Source organism: Dermacentor silvarum, chromosome 1, assembly GCF_013339745.2.
Source record: "Dermacentor silvarum isolate Dsil-2018 chromosome 1, BIME_Dsil_1.4, whole genome shotgun sequence".
Taxonomy (NCBI): domain Eukaryota; kingdom Metazoa; phylum Arthropoda; class Arachnida; order Ixodida; family Ixodidae; genus Dermacentor; species Dermacentor silvarum.
In genome coordinates this window covers 67,977,002-67,994,485 of record NC_051154.1, presented here as the reverse complement: position 1 = coordinate 67,994,485, position 17,484 = coordinate 67,977,002, and the positions used below count along the sequence as shown (strand labels likewise).

The 17,484-nt window shown below is 44.3% G+C and overlaps 3 protein-coding genes across 8 annotated transcripts in view; 2 read left to right on the top strand and 1 right to left on the bottom strand.

The window, feature by feature from the left end:
- LOC119444987 (alpha-scruin) overlaps nt 1-9,517 on the top strand; it is a 120,444-nt gene extending 110,927 nt beyond the window's left edge. Inside the window, exons 9-15 of the mRNA XM_049669103.1 lie at nt 598-758; nt 1,879-2,021; nt 2,085-2,201; nt 2,561-2,744; nt 8,298-8,489; nt 8,571-8,785; nt 8,844-9,517. Of these exons, the coding sequence (XP_049525060.1) occupies nt 598-758; nt 1,879-2,021; nt 2,085-2,201; nt 2,561-2,744; nt 8,298-8,489; nt 8,571-8,785; nt 8,844-9,061 (1,230 nt within the window). The 3' untranslated portion in view covers nt 9,062-9,517. The remainder of the gene's footprint in view (nt 1-597; nt 759-1,878; nt 2,022-2,084; nt 2,202-2,560; nt 2,745-8,297; nt 8,490-8,570; nt 8,786-8,843) is intronic.
- LOC119465034 (ankyrin repeat and SAM domain-containing protein 6) overlaps nt 1-17,484 on the top strand; it is an 89,082-nt gene that overhangs the window by 46,917 nt on the left and 24,681 nt on the right. The window contains exons 1-3 of one of the 6 annotated variants that reach the window (XM_037725875.2): nt 13,005-13,525; nt 13,605-13,832; nt 14,309-14,518. In XM_037725875.2, coding sequence (XP_037581803.1) covers nt 13,450-13,525; nt 13,605-13,832; nt 14,309-14,518 — 514 coding nt within the window. In that variant the 5' untranslated portion in view covers nt 13,005-13,449. Of the gene's footprint in view, nt 1-13,004; nt 13,526-13,604; nt 13,833-14,308; nt 14,519-17,484 lie in introns of those variants that run through there. The other 5 variants (XM_049669126.1, XM_037725868.2, XM_049669121.1 and 2 more) reach the window with 5 other exon arrangements.
- LOC119465081 (trafficking protein particle complex subunit 2-like protein) lies at nt 9,697-12,922 on the bottom strand. The gene is made up of 4 exons (XM_037725891.2): nt 12,642-12,922; nt 10,034-10,294; nt 9,872-9,951; nt 9,697-9,789 (listed from the first exon to the last, which is right to left on the bottom strand). Exons 1-4 carry the CDS (start codon nt 12,672-12,674, stop codon nt 9,747-9,749), a joined length of 417 nt encoding a protein of 138 aa, XP_037581819.1. The 5' UTR covers nt 12,675-12,922; the 3' UTR covers nt 9,697-9,746.

Here is a 17,484-nt window from a genome sequence, read left to right as displayed (position 1 = left end):
TACGCGGCTATAGTGATTACTGGAAGACAGGAACCTAGCCAGGTGCCCGTTCTTGTTTCTTTTTGTCTCTCGCGCAATTATAGTTGCATGTGACTGACGCCAACAGGTTTTAGAAAGCACAAAAACTTTAATGACGTTTTCTTGCGTCGTCTACGCCGGTAGTGCATAAATCCTTAAGTACTTACAGGTTGCCTGCACAGTCCACCAGCGAAAGGAGAGCTATAGTTACGTAGACTTAAAATGAACATGAAGCGAATTACACATGTGGGCAGTGACGTCACTAGAGTGTTCCAATATAAGGACAGCGAATCAGCGGGCAACCGTGGAAACCATCCTGGGCACCACCACGTGTTGCTTCACTTCAGCATGTACAGGTATATGTCTACTGCTCCCTGTACAATCCGTGAATGACAGCAGTAGTTTAGGCGGTATCATTTAGCTGGCCATCTATATAGAACTGCTGGCGCTCCGAAGACCTGGAGAATAAAAATTACGTGAGGTCGACCGTATGCAGGCCTGAAACAGCACCCATCGTGCGCAGAACAGCCATTAAAAATACTCAATGAACTTCGCCTCCTCTACCACACTGACCTGCAGAAGTGGCCGCCCAATAAACCTTCAACAACCACCCTGAACGCCTACTGTGGTACCGGCGAACCTGGCGAGAGAAAGTACGCACACTACACAGCGCTGCGCGCAGACATGGACCCGAACCTTGGGATGCTCCCGTACATGGACAGCTCCTTCCTGAAAACAAAGTAAGTCACGTGCAAAGCTCGATGGAATCGTCTCGCCGTCCGTGACAGTGCTAACCACCGCTAACCGCAAATTGTCGCATTATCTACTTCGCGTGAAACATGAAACATAGCGCCGAAGGGGCATGTGTTCAAAGGATTCTTGTGGGGTCGCATATGGCCATCTGCAGCGTATCCGAGAGGATGCGCATGAGTAGATATACGGTAACGTTCAACTTTATCTGCCAAGGCGGGAAATATCGGAACGAAAAAAAAAAGAAAAAGAAGCTACATATGCACTAAAACTTCAATATGTCCAACATGAAAATACAATATAAGAATTGCGCATATTGAACAAAAACTCTATCTTTTTGCAATATATCGAACCTAAAGGTTCTTAACTAGCTTATTTGAAAGAAATTTTTAGCCGCTAGGTAATAAGAGGACATCACTGCGTGTATGGATAAGCTAATAGGTATGTAAACTTACGGGTGTCGCTTCGATACCACGTTTAGCTGTCATTATTATGGTATCAAGTATTTTATCCGTCTTCCTCCTCATTGCTGCATGCCAACTGTAATGCTGATGGGATATGTCTTACGGCCGCGGAAACAGACGTGAATGATGCCAATATTAAGAAAACCGCTGTATAAAGCATTAGAGAACTCTGCGATGTCCGCTACCCAACGTCTTTTCTGACATCGCACATTTCGCAAGGAAAAAACAAATATATATCCAGTATATGACTGAATCCTGCCACTGACTTCATTTTGGGCAGCACCAACTGCTCAAACCAAATTCTGTAGTGTAATGCGTAAAATATACGCCGTAAGGTGCGGAAACAAGGAGTGACACGAGCGTAGACTGCTATTTTTTGGAGCGCCATGAAGCCAATATAAAGGCAGTTTTTACACTTGCGCTACCTGGAGAAAGCACGCCATCTACACAGGGCCATCACAGCTCCTGTGTACGCTTCCTACTGGCAATGTAAGAGAACGAAATGTCAATTGCTGCTGCCGGTCGCGGCACACAAATCCGGCAGCAGCAGACATCGGTGCAGTAGCGTTTCGACCGCGAGACACACATGGAAAATCGCCAGCGGCGCGGAGAACCGCGCGTGGTCTGAGATTCTCTCTAAATGCAGGAGTGCCTTGGGACTGCGCATGACGCCCGAGTGGATGTCGGCTAGACTGCGCATGCTCGAGCAGACGCAGCAGCCATGCGACCCACGCTTCCCGGTGATCTTGGTTGTGGGCGGACTGGACCCCCGTAACCCCATGGGCTCAGGTACAGGGGCAATGCAGCGCGCAGGCGGCGCACGAATAACACGTCCATCTTGCTGCACTCTAGGTTCGGCTGTCCTGAAATACCACCCGTTTAAGGATCAGTGGACGCTGGTTAACGCCATGCCAGAGCCTCGAAACTACCACGCAGCTGCTTACGTTAACGACGTCATCATTGTTACGGGTACGCTATATATCACCACGAGGAGATAAAGCTCTACGCGGCCAAAATGGCCATCGACTATCAGAACTTGATTCACTGTCATGTTGAAATTTCCATGAGCTAAAGTCCGTTTTAGTTACCAAAGGAAGTTAAAGTGCATTTCAAGTCAACTTTTTAGCAATACAGTACTAGCTCATGGTGGAAACTAATATTCGCTATAGAACATATCTATTTAGTACTGCTGTTTACTATGCATGTGCAAAAGCTTTTTTGTTTTTTGCCTGTCCTTGATCAAGATACCCTGCTCGGCGGCTTTTGCCTTATTCTTCACTCGGCATTAGCTTGGCAAGCTGGCTTAACGGAAACCATTTTTTCAGCAGGTGGCTACTCAACACTCAACAGGAAAAGTGGCGAAATGGTCGCAACAAAAACAACGTTCATCATGAGCACTGAAACTGGCAATTGGCAAAGACTACCGGACATGTGGGATGAAAGGGCGTGCCATGCATCAATTGCCACAGAAGGCAGTGTCATTGTTTTTGGTGGAAGAGGACATCATGGAAGGTAATTACAGGAACAGCCTTGCTTAGCTTTGGAAGGACAGGAAATTGACCGATTTTAATCTTAAACCTGTTAATCGCTTTTCAGAGAGCGAAAAAAAAAAAGGTAAAGGAAAGACAGGCAGGTTAACCAGAGATTATCTCCAGTTGGCTACCCTTTTCATTTTTTCTTAGTACTAGTGTACCTGCACACCCACCGGCAGCAACAAGCAACAGTGCAGCGTTATGACAGCAAGACCACACATGGAAAATCACCATTCGCGCAAAGAACGTCTTCCGCGCGCGGTCTCGGATTGCACGAGTCGCATCCAGCACACGCCCTCAAATTGCAAAAGTGAATAAGCCCCCCCCCCCCCCCCCCCCGTGACAGCTGGCTAAATTACTTTTATTTCAAATTTATTATTTCAAGGACCCCCAGACATCGCTTAGGATAAAGTTGTGTACATTTGCGTGTACAGCTGTACATAGGTGGTAGGGATAGGGATATACGCTGCATTTACAGCAGCTTGAATAGCCCCACCATCCAGAGATTTACAATGACAGCTTAAAGGCGACAGATGTGTAATTTGGAACATGCACATTATAGAAAAAAAACTACAAAACAGCAGGCTAGATAATAAATCAAGTAACAAACAGCACGTCCAATACAGCAAGTTTAGTATCAAGTCGTTAGATACTGTGCGTAGCCTTTCATTAGTAGTAGGCTGCAGCACGGAACCAACCAAAACAAAGGAGGCACACAAAGAACACAGACACAGCGCTGCGTCTGTGTTCGCGCTGTAGCCTTCTACTATGTTCAACCAACAAGCCCAACTAGTTACTTTGCTAGTTACTTTGCTACTAAGTCCGAACTTATTGTGCGTTTTCTGCAAACAATAGGTTTGCATTGGAAATCCGCAGTTCGGGCGCGCCTGCGGAACATACCAGTATTCGGAGTGTCGAGTAGAGCGAGGAGGATTTCGTATTAAATTAACTAAACCACGCACATAAGCGCTCTTTTTCACCATTTAGGATCTAAAGATTGCAGTAGTTAGTATTCATATAAAATGTTGACTCTTATTACTTTAAATTGTACGAACAGTCGAGAGGTGGTACATTGGTGGTAGGGATAGGGATATAAGCTGCATTTACAGCAGCTTACTTGGGCTGGGCATTTAATGCACAGAAGAATTGACAAAATTATTAGGGTAACAGAACGAATACCAAGGCGGACATGCAATCGAACGACGAGCTCATTATTACTTAAGAAATATGGCTTAAAACTTAGGAAATATGGGACATCGCTAAATTCCTCGAATGCTAATCGCCTTACCATCGTGTCATCGTGAGATGAGTTGTGCCGTAATTTTTCTTTTTTTTAGAATACTTGAGGAAACCCAAGGCCGACAGGCTCACTTTGGTTTCATGATTTTTCATGGGAAATGTTCTAATAGTGCACAATTTTTCAAGAAAACAGTCATATGCTCTTTCAGGACGAGACAAAGAAAAAATAGCATCCAAATTTATTTCCATTAATTTCATCGCTGAACTGCGAAATCGTGCGGAAATTTATTTCAATAGCGCAAAAGCCTATGGGAATTTATGTACCTAATTATAGTACATGACGGGAGGAGTCTGTTTAGCTGGGTTTCAGTTCTTAGAAATAACTAAATACATAGGTGAGTGATGCATGACAAATCACAATGCTCATTTAACAAATCTTTATTGTGTAACTTATAATTAATCACGTTAGGGCACATTTTCGAGCTGAACTGCAATTGAGGCCGAGTAATAATTAAGTCATATCGATTTAACAAAAAAGCTGAGGCTGGCAGTGTCAATAACTGTTCTCAAGATGTGCCACAGAATCCACTGGCATTCCAGTTCTATTCACAGTGCATGAGGGGAAGTTTTGGAAAACCATTAACTTGTATACCAATGTATTTGGCAGTACATTTTGGGGGCAGATACCTTTTAGCAACTGGTGCTAGTATCAGGGTTTATGCTGAAGGGACTTGAAAACTTGAAAAATGCAATTTGTCATGCAAATAATAACCACCTCTTCAGGTAATGCACCAAAAGAAGTGATATTGAGCTATCAGCTGCAGATGACTCAAAAAGTGCAAAGACTCATCTTGCCACCTGGGACTTTTAACATGCTTTGAAATATCCACATGTGGCTGTCTTTTGCATTTTGCCCAAATGGTAAGAAAATGATAATAGTGCAGCACATAGATTCAGTAACTGTACGTTGATGATATTCTGAAAAGAAAAAGCCAGACATCTTGCCATAATTGTGAAGATGCGGCCAATGAAAATTTTCATTTAATAAAGTGGCAGCGCACTGCTCAATTCTCTAACACTTCCACTCTGTCAACCTTTTTGATGTTTCATATTCCAGCTTTTTCGATTGCACTGAGCCCCAATTACAGCATGGTCAGTGCAGTGTGAAACAAATGTGGTGATGTTGCATTAAATAAACATTGCAAGCATGTTCTGTGTAGTTGCAACAGGCCTATGCACAACTGAGCCATACATGCACCATTGACCTGCATTTGTTGGTTTAAAACTTTGGCTGGACATTTAATGCACAGAAGCATTGACAAAATTTTTAGGGTAACAGAATGAATACCAAGAAAATGTCACAGTTTCGCCCTAAGGGCGAAGCAATGAATGCGATAGCAACACAGCAATGTCATACGAAGTAAGGTGAGCGGCTTTGGTAGCAATATGAATTGTAGTAAACATGAGCTGATTAATGGTGAATTCCAATGGTAGATCCAGATCAAGTATTTCTGCTCTGTGTGGAGCAAGTCTATTCCAATGGCAGAATGGGAGCGTGAGTTGTGTGTTCCAATGGCAGATTGGGACCAGCCGCCGATTCCGGATCGCTCTGTGGAGCAAAAATATCTGCTCCGCCGAAATCGGCAGATTTCACCGGAAGTCCGCGTGACGTATTTCCTTCACCCGCCTCTGCTTCCTGTCATGGTCGCCTGTTTCCGGTCGCGGGCAGTAGACATGGAAAACATGGACCGCATGGATGCTGCGACGCGCCGTGCGCTTTTGTTCATGCTACTAGATAGTGACAGCTCCGACTCGGACACAGTCCAGTGATGATTCTACCGACACCGACAGTGAATGTGACGCTGCTGTGTGTCAACGGGCGTTTGATGTGATGTTTCGCCTGCCTGCAAAGAGGCCTAAAGTGATTGGGTTCGTCGAGGATGTCGTTCGGCGATACTCGGACGACGAGGTACCGTACAGCCCAAGGTGGTACAAGCGCGCCAACACGTGCGATGCTCGCGCAAAATACCAGAAGGAAAACAAACCCAGAGAATGCTGGGACGATGCACATGAATGGATGGATGCTATAAGCATCTCCTTTGAAGCGGTGTGGTGGGCTGCGCCACCAAGTTGTTGTTCTCCTCTCTATTTTACCTCTAGTTCAGCGCCCTCTCAATTGATTTCCGTGTACTAAGTGCCCCCGCGGGAGCGCATGCATTCCATTCGCAGATTTGGTGCGAGCTGGTGGGAGCGATCCGAGTCGGAGCGACGCGCTCCGTTTGTGATCTGGCCGAGCGCTCGCGATCTGCCATTGGAATTCAACATAAGTAAGCAGGTGTGCTGCGGCGTAAGTAGACCGACATGAAGAGAGACTCGATGACCACGAGAAGGCGCGTGTGAAACGGTGGTGTTGATGAGAAGCGCTTCCCGTGGGCAGCGCGCGTGCGAAGGGACACACCTGTAGCGCTGCACTGCCGATCCGAGCAGAATTACATGTGTAGCGTGCGTTGGAAAATGTGGCCCAACTATTACTAACTGAATGAACAAGCGTGGTGTGAGCGCGCACAAACAAACATGAATAGATCACACTGAATGACTGCAGACAACGACTGTCAAAACGCTGGCAGCAAGCCCATACGCTGCAGCGGGCGAAGGTACGTGCGGTCTATCGCTTCAACAGAAACTGAGCGGCGAATGCACAGTGCATAAAGGTCAGAGCCGTGTGGAGATAAGAGATGGTGCGGCGAGCGACGAGCGCGGTTGTTGGCAGAGTAGAAGTGCGCCCCCCCCCCCCCCCCCCCCGCTCCCTCCGGCGCTGGCTTCCCGCTTCCCTGCTTGCGCGTTGGAGAGATAAGAGACGCACGGTGCAGTCGAGCGACGAGCGCAGTTGTTGGCAGAGTAGAAGTGCCCCCACCCCCGCTCCCTCCGGCACTGGCTTCCCGCTTCGTTGCTTGCGCGTGGGAGATTGAGTGCGTTCGCTCTCCGTGATAGCGCGCGTCCCCGCACGCTTCCGCTCGGGCATACGGCGCGCGGTGAAGATTTTATCTATAGGGAACCTCACGGCGACGCCGACGCCGACGGCAGAAATCCGGTTGAAGTGTCCATATAATTGCTATCGCAATAAAATTAATCATATGTGTGCTGCACAGGATCAAATGGAGGCAAATAAGACAATAACATGGATATTAAAGGGTATGATTGACACTACAGAGCTCTGGGAAAGGTCATTAGCATAGATTTTGTTTTATATGTATTTATTTATTTATTGGTACCTCAAATACCCCTTCGGGGTTTTACATGAGGGGTGGGCATAACTAGTAGGTTATATTTTCGATGAATGCCTTGAACGATGACTGGAGTAGTGCACCGCTTCCAGTCTTTTGCTGTCTGAATGAAGAAAGAGTAACATGAGCGGTGGTGCAAGCTGGAGGGGGATAAACAGCCTTTGAATGGCTATGACGGGATGAAGTTTGATGCGCAGGTATGATGTCGGTCTGGTGAAGCAGCGAGTGATAATACTTGTAAAAGAAACATAGCCTTACTGTTTTGTGGCGGTGCTCGAGGGTTGCTAGGTTCAGAGATGACTTAAGTTCAGTGACGCTAGTGTGGCAGGAGTAGTAGGAGTGAATAAACCTTGCTACGCTATTCTGTATGGATTCTAGTGCTGTTGCCAGGTTAGATTAGTATGGGTCCCACACTGAGCATGCATATTCCATCCAGTTTGGGTCGGGCAAATGTTAAGTATGCTAGTAGTTTTACTGAAGGGGGAATAAGACGAAGATTATGGCGCAGGTAACATAGAACATGATTGGCATCATTGCTAATGTTGCAAATTGTGAAGACCAACCGAGGTTACTGGACAGGTTAACACCTAAGTACTTATAAGAAGTGACGGCACATATTTCAGAACCAGCGATAACGTATTTAGCTGAAATAAATGATTGGCGGTGGTGGAAAGTAAGTAGCGACATTTTCTTGACGTTGAGAGACATTAGCCAATTATTACACCAGGTGTCAATGATGTCAACGCCGAACTGGAGAGAAAGAGAATCAGCATCGTTAGTAATAAGATGATAGATTATGCAATCATCAGCGAACAAACGAATTTTCGAAGAACAACCTCTCGGTAAGTCGTTATATATTAAGAAGAGTAGTGGTCCTAAGACAGTGCCTTGCGCCACGCTGGAGATAATGAGTGATATATATATATATATATATATATATATATATATATATATATATATTAGATATAGATTTACATAGGCTTAAACTTTTTTATCATTTTTATGTGCAGATTACTTTCTTCCGTCGAAGAGTATGACTTAAAGAAGAATGAATGGAAGCAGCTAAACTCAATGCCGGAGCCAAGAATGGGCATGGCTGCAGTGGTGAAGAAAAAATGCATATGGCTTTTGGGAGGAATGTCCGAGAGGCCCAATGGCCCTGCTGTTTCTGAAGTTCTTCTGTATTCACTACAGCATGACAGGCAAGTTTTTGTATTTCACACCTTTCTATGCTCTAGTCTCATATTTTTTGTCCATACATAAAGGGTCTTTATTTCTAACAGCTGGACTCAAGGTATACCGCTCAGGCTACCTCGAGCCTTTTCATCTGCAACTCTCATCAATGGCAACATCTGGCTCTGTGGTGGCTGCAGAACAGCAAATGAAGAGGAGCACCCTGTCAGCATGAACTGTATTGATGTGTGCTCCAAGCACTCGGAATGGAAAAAAACTTGCAAGCTTGCAGTGGCCAGGCATAGTGCTCCTACTGCAACCATAGGTAAGGAATTGCCACTATACTATCCATGCAGACTGAAAAGTGCCCATTTGCTTTACAGGTTCATGCATATTCATCATGGGTGGCATCAACAGCCAAGAATGGGGTGTACTCTCCAAGAACACATTGATTGTTACTGACCGGAATGCCATATTATCTCCGAGCCCAATGCCTCAAGAAGTTGCTGGACACACTGCTGTCACTGTGTTGCCCTCTGCTAGTCGGCATCCAATTCCCAGCATCAAGTGGAGCAACACCATATTTGAAAGGCTTACTTGATGCCTGCTTGTGGCCACAAAAAAAAAAAAAAAAAAAAATTGCAGACATTCAGCATTCTGATGGCAACCTTAGAATGTTGCTGTTCAGTTGATTCTCATAAAAACAAACTGTTGGCAGCACATCTTTATTCTCTCTTCATTTACCACCACAGTGGTCTCCTCCAGTCATTATCCCACTAACTGTGTGTCAAATGACCTAAAATGCAGGTTATAGCATAAACATGTTAATGCATACACCTCACCAATTGGAATGCTATGTTACTACCAAGCCAGGGGCATATTCAGGGCAGGCTACATGGGGGGGGCCTTCGTCAAAACATCCAGGAAAGAAAGGGGGGATGGTTATATTGTGAGCGCTGAAGTGCTGGCATTCTGGGGAGGCATGGGCCCCCAAGATCCATCAGTGTACCAAGCTAAATGCTTCAAGCAGTTGCTATAGACACTGCTATCGCTGTGTTGTCCTCTACTAGTTGTAATCCAAGCTCCATCATAAAGTGGAGCGATGCCATATTTGAAAAGCTTGGTTGATGCCTGCATGCAGCCAAATCGAGAAAGTACTTTTACGTTCTGATAACCTTAGAGTTGATATTGGGTGCTCATTGTTCACACTAGTAAAATTTTAAAACAAACTCCTGGCATATCTTTATTCTTTCTTCATCTACCACAAAGGTGAGCCTCTTGACAAGTCACTCTCCAGTCATTATTCCATTGACTGTGCTGTCAAATGACCTACAATAAAGGGTATACAATATGTGTTAACACATAAACCTTCTCAAAATAAAAATAAATAAATGTAATAGATACAACTGACCTGGACACTATCTGGTCACCAGGAACATAAAAGGGATTGCAAACAACATCGCAGTATGAAGCATGAAGTTTGTGAAACATCTGCAACAATTTCATTTTGTTTACATAATCTTCACTCTCAAGGAAGGAAACATGAAGGATGACAATGCAGCACTGCACCTACCTGCCGGATTTCATTGTCACGAAGAGTTGTACGCGAGGTTTCCACAATTACAATGAACTTGGTTTTAGTGTTTGTCACATATCCATAAACTTTATAGTCCTCTGTGGGGTACAGCAATCCCAAGTAGAGCTCCCGAACGTCTCCAGAGCTCTTGTTTCCAGGAGATATCTTTTCTTCGACAACATCCAATGATGTGTGTATAGTATATAGAAATTTTGGTTCATTGCACGGTGTCACAGTCTTTACAAAAAGTGGAGAATTCTGCAAAAAAAACAATTACCCTAAATTAATCATGTGCCCCTCTAGGAAGTGAAGTAATGCAGGGTAAGTGCAACTCTTTATGACAAATTCTGCAGAAGCCCACAAAGTGGAGACATGTTCATGAGAGGGGTAAAAGTGCCACCCACCTGACTGTAGCTTCTCTTTCTGAGAAACCCACATGGGTTTCCTTTGTAGCTTCATGCTAGAGTCGGGTGAATGACATTTTTTTCCCCTTTCATAAATTCTATATGTATTTTTTACACCGAGTTAATTTCCTATGCCTTCGTATTGAAGCCGTATTGACCCTTATCACGGCGATCCTGTGGGCGCTGCCATGTTTGATCAAGTGGTGACACGTCCATTGCTTGCCTCAACTGCCTCCGTGTTTGCAATAGATGTGTATGACGCCGGTGCGGCTTATTAACCCTGTTTCATGAGATATCGTAGACAGTGACTGGGTGGAAGACACGAAAATTTGTCCACTTTTCAGAGAACATGCAAAAGCGCTTTCCGAGCTGATTAAGCTACATCCAAACGGCACGAGCAGCGTATATGGTGCCTGCTCTAATAACGGGGCTAATATGTATTCCAAGTTATCCAAACTTTCCGCTCATGAAGTGAATCAGGATTAGTGCGTTTGCTCTTCATTCTTTATTTGGCAAATATTTAGAAGCAGCAGCTTGTCATGTTTCTGACTCAGTAAAGTTCCTCGGTGTGGTCACCATCTGATTATTTTCTACCTAATCGCTCGCGGGTGCGCTGATATCTGATAGATTTGTTCGTGCTGCATACAATGCTTGAAACGTAGCTGTTCTGTAGATTGTAATGCCTTGTAGCAAAGATATTATCGCTAGTAACTCGCTTACTCTTGTGGACCATCACGAAACATTCACCTTCGACCATTCGTGCACTATCGGTGTAGTATCATCATTTATTAAGTGTATATAGCGCGCATATATTCAAGTGTGCGCCCATTCATTTATTGACATGCTGGCAAAAGAGTGTCCGTAAGTTTCCGTACCAGTTGGGGTAGATGTGTGTAGATACTGTGCGAAACTTACTATGACAGAAAGCGGCGCAACTCCTTTTATCATTGTTTAACGAGCGGTACTCACTCTTGCCGACGTACCAGGGCTGAAGCCCTTTCTTTGAAGGTTAGTGATACAACGCCGGCGGATAGAAGTGAGACAGATGTGCGTATGCAATTATCCCCTTGCATGCTGATGTCATAAGCTTCAAGAATTTCACGCTCCAAGGGCAAGGCGGAGCGTGAAATTCTCAAAGCTTATCACATCAGCATGCAAGGGGATAATTGCATAAGCACAATGTCTATCTCACTGATGCAGAAGGCACTAAGTTTCCTATCACAATGGCGCCAGCTACTTGAATGGTCTATCTTGCAATCAACATTGTTTTGTATGTGTTTAGACTCTTGAGCTGCGCATGCTCGCCTGGTTTTACTGGGAGACGGATTTTTCAATAAAGCACAGTTGTTAGTCCAGCCGTTGTGTGTGCCACAATTCTCCTCATTTCTTCGTCTTTTGAGTGGTTTAATTCTCAAGAATACGTTTAGCTTTAACATTCCAGAAAGGGATCTTTTCTTTTACGCTACAGTTACCTACCTATATGTATTTTATTCTGCTATAACGGATGTCAACCTACAGAGCAAAAGGCTGGGAGCCAATTCAACTTATCTACAAGCAGCATGTACATATTAATACGCCAGGTTGCAAAACAATATTATGGAACAAAATAATTGTACTCCTCACATCACCTTCTATCCACAGCTGTGTTGATCAACATATGCTGTGGATGGAAAGTGGATGCAACAGACTTCGCATGAGACCTCACGGTGAGATAAGAATCAACAAAGCAGAAAGCCTACAGAAGAAAGTATGAAAATCATTATAAAATACCGTTGACATGCCTGTGGCCCAATGACTACTTATGTGAATATAGCTAGAGATTTCTTTCCTAGCGTATGTTTGCTCATGGGCCAATGAGCGCTCCTGGAGATACGTAAGGGTCTGAATTTTTTAGAAAAGTTTGATTATTTTCTCGGTACGGCGGGACGGCCATGAAAATGTGAGCTGATCGGGGACACGAAAACGAAACTCAAGATTTAACAGTGGGAGCGAGTTGGTTCCAGACACAGCACTGTTACGCACAGATTTTGTAAGATTTTGTAGCTTCGCAAGGAGTGTTGATTGTTGTTGTAGATTCGCGGTTTTTGCCTCTACTCCTTGACGCTAGGAAACGTGACACAGCTTGACAACGAAGTGCATAAACAGCCGAACCTTAGTGCCCGCTGGTGCCTCAAGAATGAATAAACGAAGTGGGCGTTTACCTCTTTGCCGATCACAGCCACAGCAACAGCCATAGTACTTTTCTTGCAACACCTCGGATGCCCAATGCCACTCGGCTAGTGACACGCTTCTGTGTCAGTTTCTTTAACCGGGCTGTCGACGCTTCTTTATACTCACTAAACGTAATGCATCTTGTTAGTATTAAGACCTAAAAGGTGCAGCTGTGAGTTCACCGCAGTGCCACAAAAAGACAGCGCGGTTAGTGCGGTGAAATGCAGCATACAAGCGACGCGAACACATAGAGTTGCCACTCCGAAACTAGCCGATGGCCGAGCATGCGAGCCATCCATGAGCCAATTGCGACAGGAAGTGCGCAAAACTGTTGCAGCGTGCAATGTTACGAAGTCGGAAAGAGCTCAGTAAAAGCAGCATATCTGTACCACACAGTGGTCTGTATATTACTAGCAGTCCCTGACCCGTTGTTGTAACATGCATACTATGGTACTAGCATATGCACGTCAAGTCACATCATCGCTCTCCACAACTCACGACGGCTTCATCAAAGTATCAGAAGCTACTCTCGAAGGCGATTCTTTTACATGCTAATGGCGCAGGAAGCGATGGTGGGCGTCGAAACCATGGCCGATACAACGTCATGATGGCCATGCTTTGAACAGAGTGGGCACAGGCGCAGCCAGATCGAAGCCCAGCCAAGCAAACGCGGCAAATACGCATCCCAGTTTTACGTGAAATCAGGCAAAACTAGAGAGCTAAAATGCGCGCGGATGCAAAGTTGGATTAGAAGTGTCTTCTTGACCTAATTTTCGCAGTTACTGATTTGACAAATCAATGGAGAAAGTAAATACATTTTTGTCGGTTTGCCTGGAAAACGACTTAACAGGAGTGCGTAATTTATTGACAAATGGTCAGTGCTTTTTCTCGTGTCAGTTGTGTAGATTTTTTCGCATAAAAAAAAAAAACAAAAAACGTTTTTACTCTTACAGGTATTCTAGTTGATGCTCAGGATGCAGAAGGCACAACGGGGTTGCAAATTGCAGCTACGAACGGGTACAAAAAGTTGGCCGAACACCTTGTGGAGCAAGGCGCTGATGTTAACCTCACGAACAGCTGTGGTTGGACACCGCTTATGCATGCTGCGCAGCATGGTCAGGTGTCTGTAGTAACATTGCTATTAAATTACGGTGCGAGCGTAAATGCTACCAGCCTCTTAGGTTAGTGTTTTTCTCTCTCCAGTCAGGCATGTAATTCTGAAACCGCAGCTTTACTACGAAAATTTCGGCTTTTAAAAAGTAATTCATTGCATGTATACATTTCATTCCTGAAGAAAGTAAGTTGACGTTATTAACTAGTTTTCCAGGTTTAGCACAACCATTTGCCGATATTTTGCCATATGGTGTGGGATGAAGTAAAGTGTGCTAAGTCTGCATGAATTCACACTGCATGTCACTTTTATACATAAAGCTGTGGCATACAGAACGTTGTTTGTTTGTTTGTTTGTTTGTTTGTTTGTTTGTTTGTTTGTTTGTTTGTTTGTTTGTTTGCATGCTTGCTTGCTTGCTTGTTTGTTTGTCTGTTTGCCTTTGTACACGCCCAAAAAGGTGGAGTTGAGAGGGTTGGGAGAGGCAGGGGTGCCAGGGCAGCCGTCACAGCTGTGTATCACTGTGCATGCTTATGTTTCTCTGAACAGGTGCTGGTGCACTAGCATTGGCTGCAGCTGGTGGTCACCACTCAACCGTCTGCCTCCTGCTGGAAGCAGGAACAGATATTGTAACCAGTGCTTCCCATTCTGGCTCGAGACTTGCTCCTTTAGCTGCTGCTGCTATCAATGGACATGTGTCAGTCATTGGTGTCCTTCTTCAGAGGGGGACCTCTGTCAACCAGGCGCTTCTAGCAACTGGTAAATGACCTCACTGCAGTTCCAAATCCTTCATGTATTCATTTATTTTCTGAAGCTGGAATATGAGAGGCACAAGCAGATAACTGATGTAAAGGCCTTGTCACCAGATTAATCTATACGTGTCTTCTGAGGTGCTAAATTAACTGACCAGTCCTAAATGAAATGCTTGTCAAATTGACCCAGGACTGGAATATGAAAGCTGAACTGCATGCATAAATAGGTGGAGTCCAGAACACCTGGGACATTTTGTCACCAATAATTTCTTGTGCCAATAGGCCACACATGACCATTGCACATGCAGAGCTTCGTCATGGCGGGAACAGCACATTATGGTGCTATGGACAGCTCTTAATAAAAAAAACTGCTGGATTCCAGAAATTCTGATTCCCTTAACCCTCCTACTGTGAACAGTGGTTATGTGAAAGGCCTGGTTACAACTCTCGTTATATATTCTGGTCCAATAGCGAGCACCTTCTTTTTTTGTGGTTTCATACTGCACTGATAGCAAGAGCCGGTGTGAAGCTTTTTTTTTTTTTTACCGAAAATGTTGAGTCCTACTTAGGAATGGTTCATTACAGTTGAAAGCCGGCCTTGAATAATGGTTAGAGTGCTCGGCTTGAAGTCACATAAGCAGTGGCTTGATTTGCCACACCAATGCACAATTTTCAGTTTTATCAGAATCGTTCAAAATTCCTGCAAACAGATAGAGATGGTCGGCGCCTTTCCTAGCTCATAATTGCTGTTTGCAGTAAAGCAAAATTATCACACATAGATTCTTGACTTTTCCTACTGTGTGAGCAAGCCACACCATAAGGAAAAGCCGTATTACCATTTTTTTTACCTTTCAGTTCAACGCTATGTGTCAATGGCTTGCATTACTCTAAGGGAGCTGTGCTCAAGGATTAAATTTGGACATCTCCCGATTGTAAAATTTGGAATTTGTATTAAAAATTTTTAAGCATTTTTTTCCCATTGTTATTATGCAAAAAAAATGAAAAGACAATTTTTTTTTTTTTCGCCGGCCTTTCCAGCTCCAATTTCCACAATAGTCATCATTGTAAATGTTTTGCTCGAATTAAAAAAAAAAAAATGATAGATCCAAATCTTTCAAAAAGAAAAGGACCATTTGACATCCAACTTAAAGTAGCTGAAAGTAGAAGTGCCTCATGAGCAATTTCAGGAAGCCTTGCAGTATTTTAATTGTGCGGAACTAAAAGAGCTCAGTGCTTTGGATATGTGGATGTAGATATTGCCTGTTTTTGTGAGAAGGATGTTGTTGCACTCTGCATTTTTTTAAAGCATGCTCAAGATCAGATATGAAACAAAGGTGAAAACAAAGTGTCAGTGAAAATGCAAGGTGGGTCTGCCTGCACCAGGTACTATATTGACAAAAAAGATGGGAGTATTTATCTGATATCAGAAAAGATGCCAAAAAAAAAGAAACGTGTCCATTAAATGGACACTAAATAAAAATAAGTTGATGTAAATTGAAAGATTAGGCTTCTATTCTGTAATAACCAATTCATCATTCGTTGCGCACACCATTGGCATAGCCAGAGGGGGGGGTATTGGGTGGTCAAAACTCCCCTCCCATCTCCCCACTTTTCCACGGAACAGAAATTTTTAAGGTGGCGCGCTCAGATAGAGCGACATGGATGAAAGGGATAACTTGAATGTGTGAAAGCAAGGCAAGGGCTAGAGGCAGTCCGAAGAGAGGGGGGTGGGGGGTGTCATGGGGGTGATCTTCTCTCCCATGCACAGAACATTGAGGCCCCACTAATGGCGCACCTCTACATCATTAAGGATCGTGTTAACCCTAACTGCTGAGGGGGGATCAGTGCTAAAAATTCCACACACAGGTAATGGGACAAGCGCGTCTATAAAACTTCAAGACATTGTTGCTCTCCACCAGGAATTTGTGTCATCGAAGAGCTTCTCATTTTTGGTACTTGACCGAACCGTCAACCATGCTACACAGAAGAAAGGCGTTCCAAAAATATTGTGACTTGCTTGTCTATAGAAACGCATAATAAAAAACCCCTCCCCCTTTTTTTCCCCTTCTTTTTCTTTCCCTTGTCTCTGACTTTCATTACATTAATAAACTTGAGAAGAGCTTGCTGTTAGGCCAGTTTGTACATGCTGTTAAGAATGAAAACAGTGCAAAAAACGGGACAAGAAGGAAAGACCTACAGAACGCTGATTGGCGCACGGCAAAATATATCAAGGACGTGGGTGCTGGGCCAGGGAAACTAAGAAACAGCCACAACAAACAGGTGGGAGGGCCGGTAGGTGAAAAGCCTCGAAGACCATGCAAAAACAGAAATATAGGAATGTTAGGGGCCGCAGCGTCATTCAACAACCCGGTGAATGTTAAAGAGTGCGACAGTGGCTAACGGAAAATAATTTTAAGAAGAGGAGTGGCGATGATTGATAGGAGGAGAGGGGGGGGCGCACATAAAGGGCGTTAAGAATGAAGTTGTCGGATTATTATGGACATAGGGAGAGCGTTTGGCCACTGCCCGATCGCTCAACACCTTAAGGCCGTGGCCAGTCACCTAGCTGAGGTTACCTACCCCGTCATAACACTTGCTGCGGAGAGCCCATCCTAGCTAAATGTCTCTGTAATTTCAGAATAGCCTGGTGTTGGGAGACATGACACTTTCAAATCTCTCGGAGCTACTGGCCCTTATTTTACTGCGGATGCCGTAATTTTCACAGGCTTCTAAACAGGAAGCAGCCCTGCTTCGACTGTCTGCCTGATCAATTCCCGAGTGGGACCAAATAACAACATGTGTCACTTGATGACTCCAATACCATGATTGCAAGTTACTTCCAAACTTCGCTTCAAACAAGTCAGACAGCAGGTCACCGAAAGTGAGTGAAACTTGTATCATATGACAGTATCGAAGTTCAAACGCAAAGCTTTGTTCCTGTATTTTTAAATCTAGAATAATATAGCTTGCCCA

What these genes read in the sequence shown, in the direction of transcription:
- LOC119465081 (XM_037725891.2), bottom strand. Translation starts at nt 12,674, where the DNA reads ATGGCTGTTGCTGTGGCTGTGATCGGCAAAGAG. An exon ending in TGGCTGTGATCGGCAAAGAG is followed by an intron (nt 10,295 to 12,641) that starts GTAAACGCCCAC and finishes TTTTTTTTGCAG; the next exon opens with AATTCTCCACTTTTTGTAAA. An exon ending in GGTGACCAGATAGTGTCCAG is followed by an intron (nt 9,790 to 9,871) that starts GTCAGTTGTATC and finishes CCTTTATTGTAG; the next exon opens with GTCATTTGACAGCACAGTCA.